General features: G+C 36.0%; 1 protein-coding gene across 2 annotated transcripts in view; it reads left to right on the forward strand.

Moving 5' to 3' along the window:
• Nucleotides 1-27,241, forward strand: part of NAV3 (neuron navigator 3) — a 247,066-nt gene that overhangs the window by 215,290 nt on the left and 4,535 nt on the right. The window contains exons 23-38 of one of the 2 annotated variants that reach the window (XM_062492048.1): nucleotides 6,171-6,254; nucleotides 7,857-7,968; nucleotides 9,257-9,378; nucleotides 10,001-10,021; nucleotides 11,186-11,352; nucleotides 12,506-12,571; nucleotides 13,653-13,806; nucleotides 16,094-16,271; nucleotides 19,943-20,040; nucleotides 20,683-20,778; nucleotides 21,025-21,193; nucleotides 21,923-22,158; nucleotides 24,103-24,257; nucleotides 25,153-25,224; nucleotides 25,652-25,848; nucleotides 26,468-26,586. In XM_062492048.1, the coding sequence (XP_062348032.1) occupies nucleotides 6,171-6,254; nucleotides 7,857-7,968; nucleotides 9,257-9,378; nucleotides 10,001-10,021; nucleotides 11,186-11,352; nucleotides 12,506-12,571; nucleotides 13,653-13,806; nucleotides 16,094-16,271; nucleotides 19,943-20,040; nucleotides 20,683-20,778; nucleotides 21,025-21,193; nucleotides 21,923-22,158; nucleotides 24,103-24,257; nucleotides 25,153-25,224; nucleotides 25,652-25,848; nucleotides 26,468-26,586 (2,046 nt within the window). The remainder of the gene's footprint in view (nucleotides 1-6,170; nucleotides 6,255-7,856; nucleotides 7,969-9,256; nucleotides 9,379-10,000; nucleotides 10,022-11,185; nucleotides 11,353-12,505; nucleotides 12,572-13,652; nucleotides 13,807-16,093; nucleotides 16,272-19,942; nucleotides 20,041-20,682; nucleotides 20,779-21,024; nucleotides 21,194-21,922; nucleotides 22,159-24,102; nucleotides 24,258-25,152; nucleotides 25,225-25,651; nucleotides 25,849-26,467; nucleotides 26,587-27,241) is intronic. The other variant, XM_062492049.1, reaches the window with a different exon arrangement.

Genomic DNA, 27,241 nt, shown 5'->3' on the forward strand with positions numbered 1-27,241 from the left:
AGCCAGCTCCAAGTTATAATTAGATCTGATCCATAATTCAAAGAAACTGAGTCAAGTTAAAAATTACTATTTTGGCTTAGTTTTCACTCAAACTCTATCAGCTGCATGGGAGAGAAATAAATTTGATCTGTATAAATCAGATTGGATTGTTGGGAATTTGTTCCTATATACTGCCTCCGGCTACTAAACAGCTAGCAAGAATGCTTTTCTACTGATCTAACTGTGAGGTCAACATTTTCAATAGGATAGCTAAAGTACATAGATAGATACCTGTTTTTCCTATCCAGAAGTACCACATTTGGTTAATTTAATGTTGTTCTTTTGTCTTACACACCTTCTTGTCCATCTCCATGGAGATATTCAAAAACTTTAAACCTATAAGCAACCCTAAGGACGATCCATTTTGCACATGTATTTTTTAAAGGATACAAGAGAAATCTTCCTCTTGCTAAATCCCCAACATGTAGAAATTCCTTCCAAATTAAATTTTTCAGGAACATGAAACTTAGAGGCTTTAAAATCTCCAGGCATGATCAAAATTACATTCACAATGAATACCATCTTAAATGAAGAGTAGATATTACTGGATATTGGGAGTAAATATTTTTGGCAGGATGTTTCCATGAGATACATACTTTACCAAACCAAAAAATTGAAAAGTATTTCACAATAAACCTGCTCCTGAGTTTATTCTCTGCTGTTTCTGGTACAGAACTTAGAAAGTATTTAAAAAACACTTCCATGTGAATCCAAACAATCAAAAGAGATTGCTTAAATGTTTTAGCACTCCTTTTGTCAGTCCTTCAAGCACTTTATGAGAAGAAATTCTGCAGAGTATCTCTTAAGCATCAGAAATAAAATCCAGCTTAAAAGCAGAGAATATATTCAACTATTTAGTTGTGATAGAACCACTGAAATTTAGTCTACTTACAGAACTGATGTTTAAATACCAGTTATTAAGTTCTTTTCTTAAAAATTCTGAGAGTTATTAGCAAACAATTTATTTAACTTGGCAAACTTATGGAAAACCCAGATTGCTTTCTAAATGTCATGAACTTGTACTGCCTCAGCAATGCATTCCTTGCATGTATTTGTTTATCATTTATTTTGTAGACTAAAAGGCATATTTCACCAGCCACTGCCTTTTAAAGGAGAAATATTCCTAATCACAAAATCTGGGATTTATTCTCAGAGAAGAACTCAAATCTCTACATGGATAATACTACTGTGACCCTCATTTTGAGTCACACTTGCTCATCAGTAAGGCTAAAGATTGAACAAAAATTAAGCTTAATTCAGAAAGTTTGATCACTGCCTGTCTTTGTCAATGCATCTGTCCCTGGCAGACAAGGAAATGTATGAACAGAGTATCCTTGGTGATGGCTTTGCTAGCCAGAAAAATGCTCTGCTCTTTCTGATGCTTTTGCTACAAATGCATTTATCTTAGAGTTAGTCCTCAGTGTTAGTCCTAAGCTCCTTCTAATTTCCATACCTTCACTGTCTGAAAACAGTCAGCACCTTTTGCTTTGCTGTCGTCTGAAGAAGGAAACTGTTAATGGCCATAAATCTTGTTCCCTCGTAGTTCACCTCGATGTGAATTTGTTATTTCCCTTTGTAGAACTGTGCAAAAGCACTGTACACGAGTGGGGAAAAAAAAGAGCATCTTATTCAGCTCATTTCAACACTTGTTTGTGCCTTTCTTTGCTTCTCTACAGAAAACAGTTGGTGACATTAGTACATAAGTCCTTAAAAGACTGGAAGGCTGAAATTTGACCTATTTGATCAAGCCTTTGCTTGATGCATTATTTTATACCAAAATCTGTCAATTGGAAGTTACAGCATTTCTCAGGCCTTATTGAAAACTCTGCTAAAGAATTTCTTACATGGTTTCATTTGTTGTTCAGGATTTGTTGGCTGGACTCAAGTACTATGTTTGACTTCAGCATTTTAATTCATTTGATTAACCCCAAAGTGCCAAAGTGTTTTGCCTGCATATGATTAAATTCAAGATGGGTCCAGCTGTCGTTTGGATGCTCAATATACAGATTTTCTCTGAGATTCTTGCTTTACCCCTGGCATCTGTCTGTGTGGCTGAAGGGTAAATCTCAATACTAATTCAGAAAGGGCTTGTATTCAGTGCAGAAAATGTCCAACCAGTAGACTCTGTGTGTGTGACTGACAAGGGCTCAAATTCCAGTGAGAAGCCTGACCCAGCCTGTTCAGAGGGACTTTGATCAGTGCTTGGTACTGTATAAAGCTGAAGGGTGCATGCTTGCAAACTGTAGTGGAGCCAGGATGCCAGTAGAAAGCAGAGGGGGTCTGCTGGCTAATGCTCTTATTTGGCCAGCTCTGAACCACTATCCTACAGCCAGGCAACAAGATTCTAGCAGGCAGCAAACAGAAAAGGTCACCAGATGTACAGTTGCTGCTTGCAGTCAGCCTGATCTCTTCTGGCCTTTCACACCTCCTTTCATCGAGCCGTGTCAGGTGGGAGGAACTTTATTTATTTACCTTTGTTTCATAAATGTGAATGCCACAGGTCAAATCCCAAAGCATGTTGGAAGACAGATGTTTCACATGTGAATGTCATGTTCAAGACAGGCTGTAAACCTGAGAGCTGAGGTATTTGGGATTTGCCTGGCTAAGGAAATGTTTTAAGTCAAATCTGTCATCTTAAGTACTGAAGTTGTTCCTTAAGCATACATCTCTTTGACTATTTCCAGTGGGCATTTCACATGTTAATAGAAGTCAAAATTAATTCATACATGAAGGATAACTACAGATTAAGATTTGTGCGTCTCTGTATCTAATATGTGTGTCATGTTAATGATATTTTGCTGTAGACATGCTTCAGGTAATGCCCAGTTACTTAACTCTAATTCCAGGATGTCTTTTTTCAAGTATAGATACTGCATTCAGTTGTGAAGACAGTTTTTTGCTTCAGAATGAGCATTATATAAAGCACATGTAATATTCAGGCTATTCTTTGAAATATTGCAATGATGTGTGTACACCATGAATGAAACTACTGAAACTAACACAGAGATTTCTAAGGTGTGAGAGACTGGCTGTTTCCTAAAAAAAAAATAAAATAAAATTAAAAAAAAATCAACCCCCCCCCCCCACAATTCCTACATATTTTTACAAGGATGAAAGAATGGAAACTTTTAGATAAATTAAATCATCGTCAGAAATTGAGGATTAGCAATCCAGTCAAAATAAATTACCACATTTTTATGTCTATAAACTGTTTCTAATTAGAATTTTTAATTTCTGATGAACATTATTAAAGACAGATGTTTCTTTCTCTTTGCTTTAATTGTTTTATGAATTATTCTGCATTTAACTGTTTAAATGTGAAGCCTGATCTCAAATGGGAATATATGCATATACATATATTTTATGTATACTTCAACACACAAATATGTATACTGATAATTTAGCCTTTTTCAAACTAAATTTTCTTATTTTGTTGTATAGTATTTCTGTTGGCAAAATCTGCTTAAGTTTTCAAGTAGGAGTTCCCTAGACAGCTGAATAAATGAATGCTAGCTACCATGGAAAAAGATAGAACAGTTTATTACTCTGAATGTAAAATTAGTATTTCAGTAGAAGAGTCTGCTGTCTTGTAATAAACATTTAAAGTAATGAACAATGCAATTAAAAGGTTGTGTTTTTTTTTCTTGAATAGTTTTTGGTCAATGGGACTTTGAATTACATTTATTTATTATTAGCAAATCAAGACCTAATAGTCTTTATTTGAAATGAGTTAGGAAGGCTGCCCAATATGATCCAATTACATATATGATGCAAAAGGTTTGGGATAATATTCCAAGAAGGTAATGTACTTTGTCACTGGCTGAATTTTAGTAAGAATCCCTTGTGCTATGGCTGTGTTTCTCTAAAGGCTGTCAGAAAATTTGTCAGTTTCAGTGACTTTTGATGACATTTTTGATCCTGCTTTTTAGTACTTAATTTTTCCTGTAAGTTCTTTGTTGTCTATTCATGTGCAATATAGGATGAACTTGTATCTATGGAATAGAAAATACTTTACACAAGTATGCATAGTTTGGTACCAAAGTACTGTGGTTATTATAGTCTAATTGCTGGAAAAGGATAAAAGCAATGCATAATTAAACAAATTATTCCTCTTTCAAGCCATCAGTTCCCCCTGTAATTCTCAGAGTAAAGCAGAATCATGGGCCGTCAGCCAGGCCATATATTTTTTATGGGGCAGGGAACAGTAAGCTCCATTAGTTTACTGTTAAACAAAAGTAATGAAGAGACATTTGGCTGAAATTCTGTAGTAGTGCATCTATTACGTCTCTGATAGTGTTCTTGGTCTGTGCTCATCATCTTTGGAAGTCAAACACCATAGATTAATCTGGATTTTTTTAACATGTAGCTAATTAATAAAGTTTAAAGTAAGTTTAAAACTCAGTTACTTTTATTTTCCCAGAGGAATAGAGTGGTAAAAACAACCAAAGGCTGTAGCATTGATTTACAGGTTTCCAGGTTCATTTTATCAAAGATTATAACTTCAAAAATGTAGCCTAAGTTATAAACATTAAAATAGGAATATATACAATTACTGATTAAGAGATTGCATATTTGTGTAGTCTCATGTTTGTCTGGAGTTAGTCCTTGTGATATGTGTCCTTTACCACAAGAGTTATCCCTAAAATATCCGTACAGATACAGAAAGCAGGTAGATTATACTATACCCATAAGTAATTAACTATTTCTAAATATACCAGTAGTGTAGTTTGCAAGGAGTAAGCTTTTAGTAAGTTTAATAAGACTAAAATAAGATGCTTTCAAGATACCTAAATATTTATAGCAATCCAAAATTACTTACAAAACACAGAAGTCACTCATCAGTGTAACAGCTCTGAAGCAGAGATGCAGAAATAGCCCACTATTATATATATGATAATCTTCTATTTGAGGGATAATATACAGAGCAAGGGGTCAAGAAGCTCGTTTCCCTCTCCTAAAATGCAGAGCAAAATCCTATTTGCACCATGTCTTTTCTGATTATACCTTGGTTTCAGTACAATCACATACATTCAAACAATTTCAATTATGCTTGTAAAAGCATGCAGACCTGCAACTGAAAAATTTGCTAGGCACCATGTGTGCCTGCACTGCTACAATAAAAACTAAATTTCCTCAGTGAGGAAACTCGGTTAATCCATTTGTGCATATAAAAATGGCAGGTTTGAATTATAATTCCAAGTGCCAGTGTTTGGGGACTTTGTCTGTTACAACTTTTGAGCTGGTAATGAGAAAATAAGCATTTCCTTGTGCTTTTACTATTTGATGTTGGGAGAGAAATGGATGGAATTATACGGACTTCCTTAAAAATTAAACTGTTTCTTTCCCTTGGCTGTACAAGCTGGCTTAGCATATTGGGATTTTTATGACCACTTGCTCTTCTTTGCCTACAAAGCTCAATGCCACTTAGATCTGATGAAGTATCATTTGTATAAATTTAGCTTGCATGCAGGGTAGGATGCTGGTTGTTTAAAAAAAAAAATAAAAATTTTTAAAAATCTTTTGATCTGTTTCAACTTTATTGCTTTTTGTACTGAGAAGTAAGGCTTCCAGTTTTCAAGATTTTATTTCATATATATATATTTGCACACATTATAAATGTTATATTTATATTTTTAAAAATATATTTTATACACACAGACATCAATATAACATTAATAGACTAAGCAATGACATTTTACAAGAGTAACTGTGATATTTTTTGTTTGAGGCTCAGGATTTTTCTGAAGTGCTTTATTTGTGTAGTTAAAATTTGCTTTTCAAGATAAAGTACTTGAATTCCTGTTTTGAAGTGTCCAGTAATTGAAAATAATTGCTCCTGGACTTCTCTTTGGGAGCAGACTACTTTTGGCCAATATATCAGTAAACTTAAGGCTGGGCATTAAATCCATAATTCATTTCCAGGCAGAGATACCTGAACTAATCTCATTGGAGTCTAAAGAAGCCTGAGGAACACTGGGCTGATTCATCTATCCAACTTAGCTCAGTCTGAGTTTAAACTAATATTAAAGAGCTGGAGAAAATGTGCTTGCAGAAAAGATATACTTTTAAAAATCAAATAGATCTGGGAAAATTGCCTCATTATAATGACAAATGTTGTCTTTCTTTCACAGGCTCATCTAGTAGCAGCTTTTGAAAAAAGCTTGGGAAATATGACAGGCCGATTGCAAAGTCTAACAATGACTGCTGAACAAAAGGTAGGTTTATCAAAGCAGATGCTTTAATGTAGAAGTCAGCAAATTATGTTAGTTTTATTTAAAAAAACACTGAAAGGAAACAGTGGACAGGAAAGGAAAGGGACATCTGTGACAATAAGGAAGATTTTTCTGTAATGGTTGCTGCAATCAAATTTTCATGAATGTCCAGCAGCATCTGGAAAAAATATGCAGCATCAGGTTTACACAGGTCGTGTCATAAAATAGTTTGAAGATAGGATCTTTCGTTTCCAAAATTTAATTAAAACGTGTGACTTCAGGTTTACTTCATACTGAAAGATCCTATAACAAAAACTTACCAGAAGCTGCTGCAGTGCTTCATTCCAGCCTCCCATCACTACCAGAATAATAGAATTGCAGGAAACAAAGTAAGTAGAGGAAAAGAGCTCCACTGAGAAAGTTAACGAAGGTTAGGCATCCTAACCATAAGTAAACAGTTTTGCCTAATGGGGGAAAAAAAATGTAAACCTGATGGGAAGAAATTTTGTGTAAGTGCTTTTTTACCAAGCTCAGGATTAAGAGGCTGCTTAGCACCTTCCAGGATTAGACTTCTGCAACTTTTTACCCTTATGAATTTTGAGCAATGTCCTATTAACAGAGAGGTCTCCTTGAGCCAGATTGTGAAACTTTATCTGTGAGCTGCTTGTCATCACTGGAGTCTGTAACTGTCTACAAAAATAATATTTCAGAGTTTGCTTGAGCACCAAAAGATGAAATGTGGCAAGACTCATTGTGAACTGGGTAGAAAATATTTGTATTGTTTGCATTTATAGGAGGGAAATAAAAAGATCACAATCGCAATGGAATTTTCTTAAAACCAAAACTTTTAATTATTTTACAAGTCCATCAGGAGGTTTTCTTTCCAGAAGGGATTAAGCAGCGACATTGAAATAGGTCATCTCCAAATCTTTCCCAAAGGATTTTTGACTTGTTCTTTTCCTTCTCTTCTTTTCTCTGTTGTTGAGTTTAAGTTCTTTAACACTAATTATATAAGTACAGACTGGAAGGACAGGGAGTAATACATAAAATATTGCTTATGAAAGCTATAATAAAAGATATTTTTTAACTAAAATCAGCTGTGCATTCTAATACAGAACTTCCTGCACTCAAGTGGGGTAATTTTACTTCAAGTTGCAGGACAATTTCTATTAAGCAGGTGGATTTTTAATTAAAGTAGTGTTTAACAAATTAGTCTTTTTAATTCATCCATTAAACAGTAGCCTCACATATTGAAGGCTGTACTTCAAATGGTTTCATTGTCTTTTGCAATAAAGTCATCGAGCTTTTCTTAATTTTATATTGAATAGCTGATTGAGATCCTTTTTAGATTACTCCTTATTAAAAATTATTTCTTCTTACAAACAGAATTATTGATTAATATAGAATAAAGGAAAAAATAATAGGTTAGTTGACTTCAATATCTTTAGGGAGAAAGTATGCATTCTTTTTATTGTTGCCCTTATGCTCACCCAAGCAGTCCGATGATCTTTAACTTGAAGATTCTTCTGTTGTAATTTTTTCTTCTATTTTTGACAAACATTGTTCTTTTGCCATTATTTTGATCTATCTTTGTTCTTCCCACAGGAATCTGAGCTTATAGAGCTAAGGGAAACCATTGAAATGCTGAAAGCCCAGAATTCTGCTGCACAGGCTGCTATTCAAGGAGCCTTGAATGGCCCTGATCATACCCACAAAGGTATGGGTTTGTCATTGTCAAAATAAATGCAGAATTTCTCTCCAGGGGGAAAAGAAATAAAAAAGCTATGTCACTACTTTTCTGTTGTTTGGGAGCTCTGTTGCAAAGCAAATAACATTCTGAATGAAATGGTGGGCATACCTGTGGTAGTTCCAGAGCTGGAAACCTTGCACAAGTTTCCTGTCCACCAAAGCTCCTGGAGCTTTATCTTCTTAGAGCTGGGTGGCCAGGAATTGATTAAGAATTAACTGTGTCCCTGTAATTGATTAATGAAGAGTGTGAAGTGTGTGAAGACACAAGTGAAGTCTTACAGTATAATGTGGTTGTAGCTTGGGAATCCAGTCTAAGTTCAAGCTTTGTAAATTTGGTGTTCTCATTGGCAAGAGGCAGACTGACAACAGCTCAGCTCCTTCATGAATTGCTAAATCAGTGCAGGAAAGCAGATTTTATATTCCAGATGTCAAATTAATTTGTCATTGCAGCTAGGCAGATATTGCATGATAAATATTTACTTCAAAAGTGCCTGCTGATAAGCAACAGCAAAGGAATTACTTGAAAAAAATAATCATGGTATTTGTTTTTGAGAATGTTATTGATCTTCCATTAGAGAGGTCATTATTTAGGTGTTTGCTTTAAGGTCATTTCACTGCATGACTTGAGTGTAGCAAAGCAAATTTCTGGGAAGTAGAAAATAATCTAAAAATTAATTTCTCTTGGTATTAGTGGGCATGTTCTGCAAGAATAATTGCCAGTGATTAAGATACAGTTATCAAAGACTTTTAAGAAATTGAAACTCAGAAGCTTCACCAACCATTTTTAATATTCTCCACTTCCTGGTTATTTTGTTTCTTTCATTTTTAATGAACTCCTGCCTGTTTCTTTCCATCATGGTGTATTAGAAGGTAGCATCTGAACACTAATTAGGGCTGCTACAAGTTAAGTAGTGCCTACACTCCTCAGAAACTGTTATACATGTGGCACTGATATGTCAAGTAATCCATGTGGTCAGCTATGAGGATACACGTGCATACATTGCTGTGAAGTGTCATTGCCTTCAGGGCAAGAACAGTCGAGTTTGGAGAAGCACTTGAGTGTTGGATTGTGTGCATCCCCCTCCGTCCCTGTGTGGTTTCTCACAGGCTTCAATAGCTTGAATCTGAGCCCCTGCAAGCATCAATGCTATTTATACTCATTTTACCTGCCTTTGAGGAGGCAGATGCTACATAAATGTAAGCATTACTGTTATATTGAAACAGAAACAGATTTCACGGTAACTTCTTTCCTTTAGATTTGCGTATAAGGCGGCAACATTCTTCAGAAAGCGTTTCCAGTATCAACAGCGCTACAAGTCATTCAAGTATTGGCAGTGGTAATGATGCTGATTCCAAAAAAAAGAAAAAGAAAAACTGGGTGAGTGCTCAGCAGGTTTAAACCTACATTTTAGCTATTATGTAATTTCTTAGTGTCTGAGTAACATTTCATCTACAATGTTCTTGTTGGGCCAGATGGATATCAAGAAATTCATGTTTATCCGTACTGTGACACTACCAGCAAACTAATAATTATTGAATATCAGCAGGATTTTATTTGTATAAATCAGAGTAATTTTTAAAAAATGCACAAGCAAAAATTACACAACAAAGCAAAACAACAACAGCAACAACATCAATTTAAAATATCTGTTGTGACCAAAATCACCTCTGGGCCACATTGAAACCCTGTTTGATTTTCCTTCAGTTAGAGTTTTGTTCAAAAGCTTGACTCAAATAGATTACCCAGCTGTGATGGAATTGGAAATCCCTTACGAATTCTCAATTAAAAATAGTATGGTGCTGAAAGAAATTAAGATGTTTCCCAACCGGAACATGCAAATACCACATACTGCTAAAGATTTAATTAAATACTTCCAGTAAAGAATCAGAAAATATATTTTTATTGTTTTAAAAATATTTGCATAAACATTTGTTTTAAAATACTGATGAGCCTTTATTCGCTTGATTTGTAATTCCACACTCTTTCATGTTTCTGCAAGGTGAACTCTAGAGGAAGTGAGGTGAATATAAACCATGGAAAAGTTGGCATGCATCTGTAAAAAAACCCTATCTTGGCATGATTGCGCTGTATTTTGGCAGTAGGCTTTTATACCTTCTAAAACCAGATTATCCTGTATGTCTTCTCAGTTTGTTTTTATTAATTTTAATCTCAAAGTTTAGGCTATAGAAAGGGGGAGTGTAGCCAAAATCCATTTCTTTCTCATCAGATATCATGAGCTGGAAAGGACTTAAATATTGTTTCTCATTAAGATCAGTGGTCACACTCCCCACTCTGCAATGATACCATGAGAATAATGTGTTTGAAGTCCTCATTTTTTCATAGAGGAACCAGCTGGTTGTTGTGTTCTGTAGAGTTTTGATCAGAACAACTTTCTGAAAATAAAATTAAACCCTTATTTTCCTACGATGAGTAAGTTCTGTATTTAGACAAAGGTGTGAACAAATAAGCCAGTTAATTTTAACTGCAGACAAAACTGTTGTCATCTTGGCTGCTGAAATAAATGGCTCTTTGGCTATTCTGTCCCTTTTCAATATTGGATACAAGCTTCTAGAGAGAAAAGCCAATGCTTGTACTTTCAGACACCTTACCACTCCAAAGGAAACTGCAACAAACAGTATACACTTTTCAGCTAACATTCTTCTCCATAGTACAACTAGGCAAACCTTATGTCCCAGCTTAGATCCTCTTGATTGTGATCCAAATCATAGCATTTGTATAGTTTGACCATTCAAAGTTTTAATGGGGAAAATAAATTGGCAAACTCTGTAAATTGGACTTGTCTTTTGATTTCAGCATTTAGTTCTGCCTATACCTAGATGCAAAGTGCTTATTTAAAGCCACCCCTTGAAGGCAATGCCATGGGAATGGGATTCCACTGGGGTTTAAATGGCTTTAAATGAGCACCCCTCCCCAGTAGCTGTATCACTCAGTCCTGCAATTTTTCCATAGCATTACTTTTGCACTGCGCTGGATTAATAAAGTCAAAACAAAGCACTGTGTCATGTTTTTAGAGATACTGTGTTGCATATGCTAATGCCTTGCTTCTGCATACTGACCTCAGGCAGTGGCTAGGATGGCATCTGCAAACTAACTCTTCAAAACATGAGCTGCACACAAAGTTTTGTGATGAGGAAAATAATCTTGTTCTCTATTTGTTTTCCAGCTAAGAAGCTCTTTCAAACAGGCCTTTGGAAAGAAAAAGTCCACCAAACCACCTTCCTCTCATTCAGACATAGAAGAACTGACAGATTCCTCTCTTCCTTCCTCACCTAAATTACCCCACAGCTCAGGAGAGTGTGCAGCAATGAAACCATCACAGTCAGCATCTGCGTAAGTGTTTCTCTTGGCAAATGGGATGGGCTGGGAAACAGACCTCCTCCAGTGGCCATTTGCAGTTCAGAGACCACTGTCAACAGCTCTAATCTTTTAATCCTGAGCTCCACCCATGTGCCAGATTTCTCATGACCTTCACCATTTATATTCTGGTTCTGCAGCAGTTCTTTAATCAGAATCTTTCTTCCTTTCACAGACTTTACCTAAAATCACCTAGCTATACAAACTTCCAAAAGCTTATGTTGTGCTCTCCCTGCACCATTAGCAACTCTATTGTATCCATTCAGTAAAGGCCAAATGCTGAAGTTTCATTACATTCTAAAGATGTATTTTTTTTTCCAAGTGGCTATGAGTTTTTATGGTATGCTCATTCCTCCTGGTATTACTTTATCTACTTTGTAGCTACTGATATATATAATTTTTAATCTATTTCCCCTCTTTTATCAGCTTGGATTTTTTGTGGGATTTTTCTTTTGTATTTTATTCAAATCAACACCCTTAAGGTTTCAGGTCTGAGAACAAATCATCAGTCAACAGCTGTCCCATTTCTTCAATATTTTTTGATTATATTATATGTTAGAATCATAGAGTTCCCAACTCATATTCATATTCCTCTGCCTTTTTTTTTTCTTTTTCATTCTGCTAAACTCGTATCTCTTTCTAATACAGGGAAATCTACCTCTTTGAACCAAAAAATGCCTACTACTAATGCTAGCCTTACTTTCCTTCTCCTAATTGAGATGAATCAGGTTGCAATTACTCTTTCTTAAGGCACTGAAGGAATTCTAGTCTCATGACTGTCTTATTAAATAATAAATGGAATATGCATGTAAATAAAATTTCATTTCTTATTTGCTTAGCATAGGTAGGTATGGACACATCACAGGAAGAGCTGTACTATAATATTCAGGGGAAAAAATCCTAGTGTATGTCTTTATTAATTTTTAATCACATTTGAAGTATTTGTGCATGTTTTGAATTATATTTATTATTTTTCTTCTTCTATTTGACATATATTTTATTTGCCATGAACTTCTTCATCTTCCCTTTGCTTACAATTTCTCCATATATTTTCTTGACTGAGTCTCGTGTTCTAAACCATTACCTTTACTTTCTTCCAATTGCATCTGTCTAATACATGTGTGTGCAGGTCATCTCTAGTCTGGGCATCAAAGAAAAGGCAAAACGGTCGTGTGGTCTACAAGCATAGATCCCGGTAAAACTGAGTGTGGGGCATGGAGTTGTGTACCCAGATGCTCACCTGAAGAGTGCTGCATCTTCTTTCCCAAAATGCATTTGCATGCATTCTGGCAATTAAATGCTGACCTTTGTTTTTCTTTTTTCTTTTTTTTTTTTTAAATTAGCGCTAATAATCACAATAATAATACTTATTTTCGTGAAATACTTTTCATATCAAGATTTTTCTGCAAATATTAACTATTTATAGTCAGTAATAAAGAACAAATAACATTTTCTGAATTGACAGGAAATACTGCTTAGTGTAACAATGTAGCCAAAATTCAGTGTTTTATTTTCCACTGGTGGTTCTGATGATGATACAAAGAGGTAAAACAGTCTGACATGAGAGCTGGACAGTTCTGGATCCCTGAATGAGTCATGTTTCAATCTTTTCTTGCAGTATAGTGGTTTCTTCCCTTAAGACAAGTGCTCATGAAAAATAATCTGATAGTAATCCAGTCTTCAAGTGAAAAAAAAAAAAACAAACATAACCAACTGCCGTGATTTCATATATCATACATTACAAAATGACTGGCTAGAGGCAAAACATCAGCCATCAAAAACCAAAACCATTACTGATCAAAATCTTCTAGACCATGAATTCAAGGGCTGTCCCTTTGTGTAATATTCAAATCAGAGAAAAATATTGATGCCTAACAAATAATAAATATCAGCAGTACAGTTTAATCAGCACACTTCAGTTCTGACTACTGTTACATGGAGAAATCATAAACTTTGCACCAAAGAAATTATGTGAGTATAAAATCAAATTAAAAACCATAAAAAGATACCTGAAAAGTAGCAAAGAATTTGTTTTTCACCATAGTGAACTAAACTAAAAAGCTATAAAGCAATCTGATCACTTCTTCTGGAGAGGGCTTTTTTTCCTTTTTTAATTTGCTGTTTGATCATTTTCATGTTTCTTTGATAAGTTTCTTTCTTCACTCATAGGTTTCACTAGCAGCCAGCATTTTTCTGTTCTTTGATATTTAATAATGACACTGCTTTGGGGAGAGAACCATCCTTTAATCTCCTGCCTGTTTCCTGCTCCACTTTAGGATCTGTGAGTGCACAGAGGCAGAGGCTGAAATTATTCTTCAGCTAAAAAGCGAGCTGAGGGAGAAGGAGCTAAAATTAACAGATATTCGTCTGGAAGCCCTCAGCTCTGCACACCATCTGGATCAGATCCGGGAAGCCATGAACCGCATGCAGGTCAGTGCAGTAGCTTAAATGATGACAGAGATGCACACCAAAGGTATGGTTGGTGCATTGCCTTCCCAGTACTTTGTTTCTGGCATCAAAAACTGTCAATACAGAGTAAATTGCTGTATTGACAGTGCTTCTGAATGATGGGTATGATAAGCGTTCACCTTATAATAAAGACTTTCTTAGCATATATATTAATAGCTAAAATGTGTTTAAGAATATGGAAGAAGACATAATCCCTGCCCAAAGGATATTTTTTATCTCAAGCCTATGACTGGGGTAAGCAACATGACAAAGAAGCAGATCAAAAAGTGATTTCTACAGCATTTTAAATCCTTGAGCCATGGAGGGGCCAGGGTGTTATGTGCATACTCTTTCATCATTTCTGATTCCTAACTCAGTTAGGCCTTGCCGAGGAAAGGAACATAAAATTGAACTAATTACTGTAGCCAGCATCATAAAATTTTGCTACATTATTTTGTTACACTGCTCCAATTCCTTCATGAACTCATTTTTCATTAGAAGATTTTCCCTTTCATAAGGCTGAAAGGATGCAAAAAGAATGGCAAGTTTCTTCAGTGGAGCACAGATCTTTATGGGTCTTGACTCTGTTGCTTAAGTGCAAATACCCAGTACCATGGTGAGTGCCCAAAAGTATCTATAATACAAACACACTATGACACAGGTCTTTAAACATCTATGATACCTACCATCCTCCCTGTCGCTCACACCTCTAGGTGCCAACATATTCTGGGATATTTGGCTGAAGTTCAGTTAGAGGAATCCTTACCAAGTACTGGTCCATAAATATGGTTTTTTTTCATCCAGACCTAAGTAAGGCATTGATCTCGAGGCACTGAAAGGTTTTAAGGAACTGTGAGGAATAGAATGCAGTTAATTGCAGTGGTGGAGAAAAGGATTTGAAGGCTTATCATCTGATTGCATAGGGAGGAGTCTGCTGTAGGGAGATTTCTCCAAAGTCTGAGCTTCCTCAAATCTGGGCAGAGGCAACTAGTTGAGATGCTAGTTTACTAGTTTTAGTAACCTAATAATCACCATTTCTGAAGTTCACCTAAAAGAGCAGGCAGCCACCTTGCAGTTGCCAAACTTTGATATTTTAGAGGATTGGTGAGGACTGGTAAGGGGAAAAAATGGGACTGGTGGAAGTGATACATGGATACTTTTAGATTTAAAGCACCTTAAAAACCTAAAGGTCAGGCAAATTGAAGACTGCTGAGAGCTGCATAATTAATCAGCATAAATTGCAGAGTGACTCCTGATGGTACACACATCTATTATCTTCTGTTGCTATTATGCTGGTTTGTCCCTTCCCTTTCACTGTCTCCTCACCCATGTGTATGTGATCTAATCTTTCTGTAGCTGTAATAGGGATTTTTTTATTATGCCTTACATCCCTTACATATTGTATACATATTGTATGATACAGCTGTGCAGCCTCCATAAAAATATGAGACTTTAAGGAGGGTGATAGTGAATGTAGAATTAAATTTGATGTGCAGAACCATCTGCAGGAATAAGCAGTTGCTTTGTAATGTGCTTTGTGAAGTGACTGGAAGCTAGATTTAGCTGGTACCAGACTGTTCTCAGGCTGTTTTCATTTCATTATTGTATATTCAATAATCACTTGGCACCACAGAGGATTTAGCTAAAAAAATTCCAGTTGTTCTGATTCATCTGTCACTGTCTGTTTCATCAGAGAGAGTTTGCTCACTGCTATGTGAACAATCCTGTGTTTGAATGATCAAAAAGTCTTATTTTATAGCAAGAAGGGTTATGAAACTTTTAAACTATTGATTTCTATTTTTTTTGTTTCTAATTTAATTTCTCTGTGAAGTTACTGCTTAAATTTTATTTTTAACGGTCGTAATAATTTTCGGTGACGTTAGAAACATTGAAATATCCTGTAACTTTCCTAACTGACTGTTACCTGAGGTATTTGACAATAGAAAGTAGCTGAAAAAAAATGGGGATAGCTGGGAAAATTCTAACCACACTCATATTATTGTCAAATGTACTATAAGCACAAAAGCTTAAAATTTGGATTGTTTAGGATCTATCTTGAGGCAAAAGCTGAAACAAGGTTATTGGGGGTTTTCCTTCATTCAATAAGTAAAGGCAATCCAGTTTTCACTGTGATGTATCTCTGCTATGGAAGCTGTAAACCAGTTAACTGGTTTAGGTCAGGGGAATAGCATCACCAGACTAGCCACCAACATTGGTTTTCTAAAAGAATAACCTCCTATACTTTCATGTTGATTGCTTTTGTATATAGAATGAAATTGAGATATTGAAAGCGGAGAATGATCGCTTAAAGGCAGAGACTGGAAATGCTGGAAAGCCCGCTCGGCCATCATCAGAGTCGTCAAGCAGCACATCATCTTCTTCATCACGGCAGTCACTAGGACTTTCTCTGAACAATTTAAACATCACAGAATCTGTTGTTACATCAGGTAATCATACTTTGACCACATGAATGCCCAGCAGTTAGCAAGAATTTTTCAGCCCCTTAATGGGCCACATAGGAGAAGCATGACTGGAAATTAAAACCCCTCATGTCATTCAGGTTAACATCAGGTATGCATTCAGTAAAAGAGATGGGGAAGAATGCTAGTGGTCCTGTCTGAAATGTCACTTTTAGAAGCCCCTGAACAGCAGTAACAGACTGTTCAATATGTTTGCTTTGTTCCTAGCTATGACACTGTCTGCCTACATAGTTTACAATACTCTTTGGCCATCCAGTTTACAACTTCTTTGAAAATAAATATCTGTTGAAGTATACATTGACATATTCTCTTGCCTGTATGGGATAAATATGAGTATAGTATGTGAAACTTCCTTCTTTTGGTTTGTAGATCTTTGATCATTCAGTTAGCTCCCTTAACTTCATATTTGCAGCTAATGCAGAGAAGGTGGTCTTAGTTAGCTTTATCCCTTACATTTTTTTAATTTGGTACATCTAGCTAGCCTATGTTGGACCAAATCACCTTTTATCATGGGAGCCAAACTCTTCCTGGCCTATTGGGAACTCTCATTGTTTTCTGTGAATGAAGGAAAGCAAGCAGAACTTTGGTCCACATCCTGAACATTAACATTTGATTATTATCCACGCCATGGAGTTTATGATAACAAGCTTTCTACATTTGTTTTGATAATGCAGCCAAGAAACAGGAGTGCTGTCTCTGCAGAACCAGGAGTAAAGCAGGAGCAAAGCAGCACTCATTAGCATAGACGCCACAGAAATTATAATGCAGTCTCTGGAAGCAATAAAAATGTGGCTAATAATTATGGAAGGAGCCTAGGCAATAGTATAGCTGGGAACATGCCAAACTGACTGTAATTTGGATTGACAGTTAGTCATATTATCTTGCCAGTCATTGATTACATGGATATTTGGACTTCTTTTCCTAGTTAATACAAGATTCTGTATGAAAATTGGTATATTTTTTATTTACATTCCAACTCTTTGAGAGGTTTAACTTTTAGCATGGAGGACCCTGAACTAGGACTCAACATGCAATGAGGTGTTGCAAAAGCAGGGAGAAAAAAGTTTAACTGCTCACAGATCCACATATTTAAAAAAAAAAAAAACAGAAAAAGTAACAGAATTTTTTTCAATATGGTGGTTATAGAATGTCTCACATGAATAGCAGCCACTAGCACTTGGTTGCTTGACACTAACTCTGCCTTGATACAGGAATAAACATGAAGGAAGAAAGGTTTGAAGAAAAGGAGTGGGAACTAGATGAGAATATAAAGGGTGAAGAGGAATGGGGGAAAGAAAAGGGAATGTAAAAGATAAGATAGAATGAAAAGGAAGCAAATTAGGAGGAAGTGCTCAGTAAAACAATAGAAAAAATAAAAGCTGGAAGAAAAAGAGAGGAAGGGGAAGAAGAAAACAGGGAAAAGGAACAGGAAGAAGGATGGCTGTCGGAAGCAATTGGATTCAATGATCTTAAGGGTGTTTTCCAGCCTAAATAACTCAATTATCTCGTAAATTTGATATAATTTTCTGTGTTATTGTTCTAAATGTTTTTCTCACATGTAAAGTATTTACTTTTTGTTACAAGAAATTAAAGATAAAAGGGTGCCTAATGAGGAGTGGATAATTTCATTTAATTATGAATCTAGAATTTTCGATCATTGTAATGATAATTTTGTTGCCATGCCAGAGAACTTGGAAGGGTGACAGCATCCCACCAAGTCTTGTGGGATTTCTGAGACAGCTGGAGTACTATTGAACAGAAGTCTCTGAGGTATGGGGAGGTTAATCATGGTGAGGATTAAGCTCAGAGAATTGAGTGCTTTGGCTCTTCATATTATAAAAATGGCATTGCACTTTCTGGGAACAGTGCCTTCAATTAATTGTCATCATCTGGAAATGACCAAAGCTATCCACTGTCACTTCCTAAGGGTATGATAATACCCTCCAGATCAGTGTGAATGGCAACCTGGGAAGAGATTTGATGGTTACAGACACCCCTGTTTCTGTCAGTCACTGGAGTGAAAGGAGCAAACAAGAACCAGCACAAGACTGGCCCAGAATGCCAGAGCTCTGACAAGAATTTAACTGAAGTAATCATAGCATGCCTAAAAGGTGGACTGGCAGAGGGTAATTAAAACAATTAGTACCACCATGAAATTAGAGGCCCTTGGTCATCTTCTCAGCTCCTTGTATCAGTGGTAGAGAGAGTTCTTACAAAGTGGAATTAGTTATTTTGCAATGGCGTAGTTCCTCATTCCTAAAGACTTAAGGAAGAATTAATTCAAAGGGCTGCATAAGGGTCATTTAGAGATTGAAACATTTCACAGGGGGATCATACATGCCCTCAGACAAACTATGACATTATCAAAGCTCTTAGGTTTGCCCAGAGGTTTATAAAATATGCCAAAACACTAGACAAGTGAAGTGAAACATTCACTATTCAGTGGTGACACAGCAAATCTGTCTGCCTGGAGCACAGCAAACATAGATTTATTAAAACCCATCCAAAAAAAAAGAAAAAAATTATTCTTTGCTCAACAAATTTAAAACAAACAACAAAAAAAACAAACAAAAAACTGCAACCCAACAGCAGAATTTGAATTCTATATCTGGGTGTAAGTTATCAAACTTTTAATATGAAAACTTATTTTTAATACATTAATTGAAATTATATTCATAAGCCTTCTTTGGTTTTCCTTTGAACAAGGGACTGGATCTTACTGGGACATAATTTAATTTCGATGAAATCTGACCTTGTGCAGACTGTGTCACGATGCGATGTTTTTCACACTAAGAACGAATAGGGCTTAGGTTAGTGGATTACTGTGCTGGCCTTTGAAGAAAATGCAAATCCACAATCTCATCTAATTTTATAGTTAGTTTAAATGTCTAACAGTAAAATCTCAGAGGGAACTTCTAGAAGAAAGCAGCAGCTTTATCACTTGCAATAAAGCTGTATGCCCAGCCTTTAACAGAAATACATCTGCTTTCTCATTTTAAGAGTTAATGAAGTGGTAGAAACAGAGGTGCAGAGCAGATCAAAATTACTCTTTACCTCCAAGGAAAATGAAGCCTTTCCTTAGAGGAATGTCTGAAAATAGAGTCTCATAGTCTAGAGGAGTCCAAAGTGGTTTTCTAGTGGGGGTAAAAAGGACTCTATCCATGACATATGTAGAGAAGGTAAAGGAATCACCTGGAAAGTGAAATTAAATGCTATTTTACTGAACAGCAAAAATATCAATGCAAGGATTTCTTGTTTTATCTTCTTACAACATTCTAAAGGGCAAAATGAGTGCCTAAAGACACAAATTTAGTTTAGTTTTTAAACAACATTACTTTGTAAAGATATTGTAATTTTGAAAATGTTCCAAGTGGGAAAGAAAAGACAGGATTTTATTTATTTGTGGATTATCTATTCATTTCTACATGATTAAAACTCCTAATATTCCTGCAAATTTTTTTTTTACCTGCAACAGAAATGAAATGGTGAATTAGGAACAAGTACAGATTACAACAATTGCAAGTTGTCATGGCAGTCGTTCCTTTTAACCAAAAAATTCTTTGAACAAATATTGAACTGATGATGTGAACATAAGTGATGTGATTTTTCAACTGATCACTGCCTTTTTTTTAATGTAGATATTTTGTTGGATGATGTCACTGATGGAGCACTCCACAAGGAAGGTCACAGTGTCAAAATTTTAGTCACTATAAACAAAGGCTATAGTCGAGCCAAGGTAAGTGCATTACCCAGAGCAGAATTATAGCTCAAGCAAATGCTGGAATATAGTAGCTCAACTTTTTTTCAGTATTTTAAGCCAGTAACTGAAGGGAAATATCCCCTAGAGACCAGCACTCTTCTCCATCATCCCTGCTCAATATAGTTAGGCACACTCCATAGACAAATGTCATAAAGCCTCTTCCTACCTTTGTTGTGGCGTACACACTGCCAGTTCTTAGTTTAATTAGTAGTAGTATGTCCTGGGACTTGCTATATCTCTTTAAAAGTAATTATAAATTAGATTTATGCCTTGGTTTCCTTAGCGCGCAACTATGAATTTGCTGCTGAGAAATTGTATTGTCATGTTTTCATGTTCTGTGTTATAAAAAATTATAAATACAGTGCAACCTTTATTTTCAGCCATATCTTTAAAAATAAAGATGCAATCGAAGAGTTAAACAAGATTCTGTATCCCCTTCTTTATAAAGATGTATAAAATAATACAGTCTATGCCTATATCTGTCACAGAGATTTTTACCAAAATTGTAACGTCGCATTCTAAATAATATTTCCATTTTTCATTATGAGCACTCTGAATCATCGCAGAAAACCAATTAGGACCATTTTTAGTCCAGTTTCCAAAAATCTCTCTTTGCAGGATCAAAAGCCACATGCATACCTGATAGGATCAATTGGAGTCAGTGGAAAAACAAAATGGGATGTTTTAGATGGTGTAATCAGACGACTCTTTAAGGTAAGACACTGAAAAATTGGCTTATGTACTATTGAAATTTTCTTTTCCATTGTACAAAATTTCTGTATTCTTTGGGTTGTCTTGCCAAGTTTTTGTTTTGCTTTAGGGCTTTTTTGATATATAGTTAACAACACCTCTAAGCTTTATCCTTAATGTTGCGGTTCTCTTTTTATGACTGTAGGCAGTTTTCCAAATAGCTTTCATTCATTAAATATTTTTATGACTGATGTTTTCATATAATTTCAGGAGTATATTTTTCGAGTGGATCCAACTACTAGCCTGGGTTTAAGCTCTGACTGCATTGCTAGCTATTGTATAGGGGATGTAACTAGAGCCCATAACCTAGAAGTGCCTGAACTGCTGCCTTGTGGATATCTGGTTGGAGATAACAATGTCATCACTGTGAACCTGAAAGGTAAAACCCAAAGAATACTTCTGCAGATACAGTGGAGTTCCACACTGCAGTTCCCTATCCTTTTATGTTTATTTCTCTTACACCTGATCTTTCTGTATTGTCTCTAGTACAAGGACACATATATCACATAAACTGTCTGTAAGATATTGCATAATATCTGTGGCAGCCTTTTGAGGGAAATCTAAGAATATCTGTCCTCCCCTCCCTCCCCAGCACAGAAAAGTACTGATTTTTGAACAGTGGCCATAAAAACAGCCCCAAAACAGAGATTCCAGTGAGAAATATTTATGCTTTATTCAGTTCCACAGGAAAAATTCTATACATTTCAAAAGCTCTAGGGATTTGCTATTGGAGGGGAGAGGGGGCCTTCAGGAGGACTTTGCATACACTGATAACTGGTAACCCTTTTGGCTGTCAATTTGAACTTTATTTTGTCATCATTGCCAGTAATGTCTGAAACATACACCTTTGCCTCACTGATCATTCTCATCACATTTACTTTGATTGCATCTCTTGCACTCATTTCAACTCACTACTGCTGTTTAATTTTTTGTGGAAGGATACCGCTTTTTCTACAGTAAAGAAGTCCTTAACAGGGATTTGATTTATAAAATTTGATTTAAGAGGTATCTTACCTTGCTTTGGGCATAGCACTGATGCTATTAGATGCTGGGCCAAATAAGTACCTTAGCAAGGTAAGAGGCCATTTTTCTCTCCTTTTATCCCCAGGAGTAGAAGAAAACAGTTTGGACAGTTTTGTGTTTGACACATTAATTCCTAAGCCAATTACCCAACGATACTTTAATTTACTGATGGAGCATCGCAGAATTATTCTTTCGGGACCCAGTGGCACAGGAAAGACCTATTTAGCTAACAGGCTGGCTGACTATATTATAACTAAATCTGGCAGAAAAAAAACTGAGGATGCAATTGCAACTTTTAACATAGATCACAAGTCAAGCAAGGTAAGTTAAAGTTGAAAATATAATCTATTGCCCAAATTGTAGTGATGATGCAGAACAGATTCCATTAATTGATGTATTCTTTAGCTGCTCAGTTAGCATTTCTTCCTACGAGAATTCAATCTCCAATCCCAGTAATGTACAGGGTCTAGATCTTTCTGTTCTAAACAAACCATTGAAGCACTGTGGAGGAAGTCTCAATTTTCCCCGCCTTGAGGAAACCCACTTTAAGTACAGATGCAGAATCCAACTACTATGTAAATTAAATTTTTGGAGAGTCTTTAATTCCTTTGTCAGACAGTTGGCTATATAGTAATACTGGTGTAACTTGCTTTTTTTTTTTTTTTTATGAGGATAACATCAGCCTTTGTTAGCAAAAATTTCAACAGGGTGATTTGAAATTACTGTCTTGGGCTCAGTTTCTTAATCAGCACTGGAGAAATACAACTGTCATGATTTCTGGTGTGCATCAGTCAAGAAGCTGACCATACTGAAATTGCCACACACATCACGTCACATTCCCTGTGATTTACATAGCTTAGATTATCAGGATTTTAGCAGGACTACTGTGCTAGCCACAGATAATACTATTCACTTGGTTATCCTGAATTGAGTGTACTCCTAACATGGTACCTGGGGGGGAAAAATGATTTGCACAGAAAGCTAATGAATGCTAACATAAGAAGGGAGAATATACTGATCCCAAAGGGACAGAAGGACCATTCTGGCAGAAATAACTGCTTTTCACTGTATTTATACAGAGGATTTGTGATGCCATTTACTTTGGCAGGGAATATGTTTATGTTTTATTGTTATACCATACACATCTGTAAAGAAAATTGTCCCACAGAAGAGCCAGGTTTTGGATTTCTGGTAAATTTCTTAGTCTCTGTGTTATGGTGTTTGTTTGTTGTTTTTGGGATTGGATTGGTTGGGGTGTTTTCCCCCTTTTTCTTTACTTATATAAAAATTCATGCCGAATTTTTGAGTTTGTAATTAAGAAAAAAAAAAGCAACACTGTCTAATACAAAGGGTGTTTGAATAACACAGACAGTACTATTCCATGAAAGAAACCTATAATGTTCTCTGAGAAACACCTGATCATAAAAAAGCAAAGAAAAATCTTTCTTGAAATAAAAAGGTGCATGTTTCTATTAAAGAGGAAAAGATTCTGCTATCCCTGATCCAGAAAATAAAATGGCAATAGGAACTTTATCCACAATACTGTCAACCCTGAAAAAATTAGATACCTCTAGAGATACGGCTGAAAACTTGACTAGCCCAAATTCTCAAGAGCAACTGTTGACAAAAACATTAAATATGTTGATTATAGAAATCTCTCTTTTACTTCTGCAATAAACAGCATCCAGACAGCTGACAGGAAAGAAGAATTTACACAACAAATTTTATTATGAGGTGTGATAAAGCATCCCCAAGAAGGCAGGCAGATTTTTAGTGAGAGTGCTGAAAGGAGATATCTAAAGGAGCAGTTCAAGACACCAAAATTGTGTGACGGTGTGATGGAGTTTTAGTATATAAATGTGGTATTCATAAGAACTAAGGTCCAAAAAATTAATGAGCATCTCTGCCCATTGGAAATGGCATATTTTATTGCAATGTGTTTTCCTCTGGATGCAAGATATTTTATTAGCAATTTTCTAAAGAATGTATCCCCCAAATCAGAATGCTTCAGTCATTTGCCTTGTGTTTATCACCCTTTTTTTTTCCTAGCATGTGGCTTTATTCATGCCCCGTGTAAGCAGCATGTTTTCCTGCATGTGCAGATCAGCTGAGTGATCCACAGAAGGAAAACTCTTTAGCCATCATTTTATCTTTTTGAATTTTTTTCCAGTAAAATTACATCTATGGTCTAATTGGATTAATCTTTTCTGGGCTTGGGGCATTTTTTTGAGGTTTTGTTCTTGTTTTTTATTAATTGTGCTGAAGGATCTACGACAATACCTAGCAAATTTAGCTGAGCAATGCAGTGCTGACAACAATGGTGCTGACCTCCCTGTCGTCATAATTCTTGATAATCTCCACCACATCAGCTCACTAAGTGATATCTTCAATGGTTTCCTCAACTGTAAATATAATAAATGGTAGGTAGTACTTCTTCTCTTTCCTTGCACGCAGGTTTTACAATTAAAACCATAAAAGCTCCTTGTTATTTAGCAAAATAAAATGTCCCAGTGAAAACTTAGGCTCCCATGGGCCGTCTGCAAGGCTGTTATGTGCTTCAATAATTTTAACCCTTTTCAGCCAAGAATGTAGTTGTCTCCTTTGCTTCATTTACATGACTCTCATGCTTCTCAGTGTGATGCAAATGTACCACAAAAATCAAGAATGTACTTAAATACTTGGCTGAATTATAATCTTATCCTTTGCACCCTGTCAGATTACACAAAATCATTAGTACCATGAGTACATCTTACACTTTGTAATAGTGGAATTTGGGATAAACCATGCCATACAGAAGCAGCTGTGTATCTAGCAGATTTATGCTTCCCAAAGTTTTCTTGCAGCAGCACAGAAGTACAAAGTTGTCTGACTGTCCTTTATTCTCAAGAAGGTGTAAAAGTAATGTTTTTTAGAATTTTTACTGACCCATAATGTTGGTTATTTCTGCTGTAGAAGTGACATCATAGGGACTTCCCTTCATAAAATCATTGCTTATAATTTCTTACTAATGAGATTCACTGGCTTTTGAAGTTAAAAAGCTAATCCTACTGCCAAATTATGATTTATATTAAAACAGGGTTGCTTTATTTATTTCTTCAATACAGATGTGCAGTATTAAAATACATATGTGCAAGAGGGAAATAATACAAGAATAAACATTTTTGAAAGGGTACCTGAGAAATATTTTAAATATATGACTGTGGTAGAGCCAGAGACTCTTTTGAAATTGGCCTAGTGCAGACAATAAGGAGGACTATACTCTGAATATTTGAATGAATTCTCTCACAAAAAATCCTACTGCTTTTATATTTCCAGTCCCTATATTATTGGAACCATGAACCAGGGAGTTTCTTCTTCACCAAATCTGGAGATGCATCACAATTTCAGGTACATTCACTCTGTATTTACTGTGGCCATGTTTGCACAGCTCCCTTCTTCTAACCCCAGTTCTTTGACAAATATTGATCTTGTGTCTCATCACAGTAAAGTATTTCAGTTTCTGTGCCTCTCCTCTATTGATGGGTCTCTGAATGCTGTTGGGGAATGGTAAAAGAAATAAGATACTGTCTGTCACCTCTAGCAAGTTGCTGAAGATCATTGCATTCCTGCATTTCATTTGTCTTCAGCAGTGTCTTGAATTCCTGCTGGAACCTGAAATGGCTGTATTGAAACAGTGAGCAGTAATGAGGTTTATTGGAGCAGTGTTATACTTGCTGACTAATGAGACTCTGTGACATTACTTTCATCTATATGTTTAAGAGGAAATAATGTATTTGCTATTCATTGCTGCTTGACATTTATCTCTTCTACCCAGGTGGGTGCTGTGTGCTAATCACACAGAGCCTGTTAAAGGTTTCTTAGGCAGATACCTGAGAAGGAAACTGATTGAAACTGAAATAGAAAAGAACATACGCAATAATGAACTTATGAAAATCATTGACTGGATCCCCAAAACATGGCATCATCTCAACAGCTTCCTAGAAACACACAGCTCTTCAGATGTAACCATTGGTGAGTCCATTGGTGGAATGGTTTGAAATAAGGATGCAGGCTGAGCCTTTTAGGGATTTGTGAAGAATATATTAGTATTTTTTTTAAGCTACTATGTCTCAATGGAAAGTACAGCATAGAAGTGGGGAATTTGTCTAGTTGTCAGCAAGATTTAAAAGAAAATGGGAAGTTTAATGAGAGTGTATATGTATTTCCTGGTAGTTCTTTATTTGTTGCTAAAAACTTTCAAGTAAAATACCGCAATTTTTAAAACTAAATTTTAAAAACAATTATCCCAATAGTAACTATCCTAAGGTAATTTTTTTTTCTTCTGCTTTCATACTGCAGTATAATTACAGCAATAAAAACCCTTGGACCTGAGGCCTTTTAACGGAATAACTATGTTAGCAAAGATGTCTGTTTTTACATAGCTTTGCCATAAAACTTCTAAGTGTTCATCAGGCCCTAAAATTGGACTAAATGACACCAGTTCATTTTTAATAACAGGAGACTGTTAGCTACTTTAATATACCCTGTTTTAGCTTGAGCTTGTTCTAGTAAAGTTCTTTTAATTTTGAGAAGATTATTTTACGTGTGTTTCCTAGTTCTCCCTTTTTAAATTCACAACTTGACTTCTCAGGTCCCCGTCTCTTCCTCCCTTGCCCTATGGATGTTGATGGCTCCAGAGTGTGGTTCACAGACCTTTGGAACTATTCCTTGGTTCCATATCTTCTGGAAGCTGTGAGAGAAGGACTCCAAGTATGTGATTTGTATCTAGAAAGGGTTTTAATCTTTTTCAAAGGCTTTCTCCATTTTTTTTTTAAACAGTGCATCCTGGTATGAATGCTTTTGCATTTGCAAGAGGAAAATCTTTGAATGGGCTGTAGAAGGCAGACTCAAATTCCTTTTGACCTGCTCTTACTCTGGTGTATAATTTGGCTTTGTCTGGTCCAGTACTAACATATCTTGTATTTTATGAAGAGGGTTTTTTCTCTGTGACTGGAGGAAAGTGGTTTTTTCCTACTCTTTAAAGAGTTCCCAGCATGGCTAAAACCAGCTCAGATTGTCTCCCTGAGTCAAGGCAGTCTCAGCCTACCCTTGAATGGAACAGTTAATAAGCTTTACACTGGTGCCAGAAAATAGCTTTGGTCTGTGTAGTCTTCCCACCACCTACATACACGTGTAGGTACACAGGTTTGTGGGAAAAAGCTTGTGAACAAGGATGTTTTTGTGGAACCATAGAAAGGCTTGGATTGGAAGGGACCTAAAGGTAATCTAATTCCTGGCCTTGAGCACTTCCAGGGATGGGGCATCCACAAATTTTCTGGATGACCATTCCAGTGCCTCACCACCCTCACTGTAAAGAATTTCTTCCTAACATCTAATCTAAATCTCTTCTGCCTTAGTTTAAAAC

Source organism: Cinclus cinclus, chromosome 4 (genome assembly GCF_963662255.1).
Source record: "Cinclus cinclus chromosome 4, bCinCin1.1, whole genome shotgun sequence".
NCBI classification, from domain to species: Eukaryota; Metazoa; Chordata; class Aves; order Passeriformes; family Cinclidae; genus Cinclus; species Cinclus cinclus.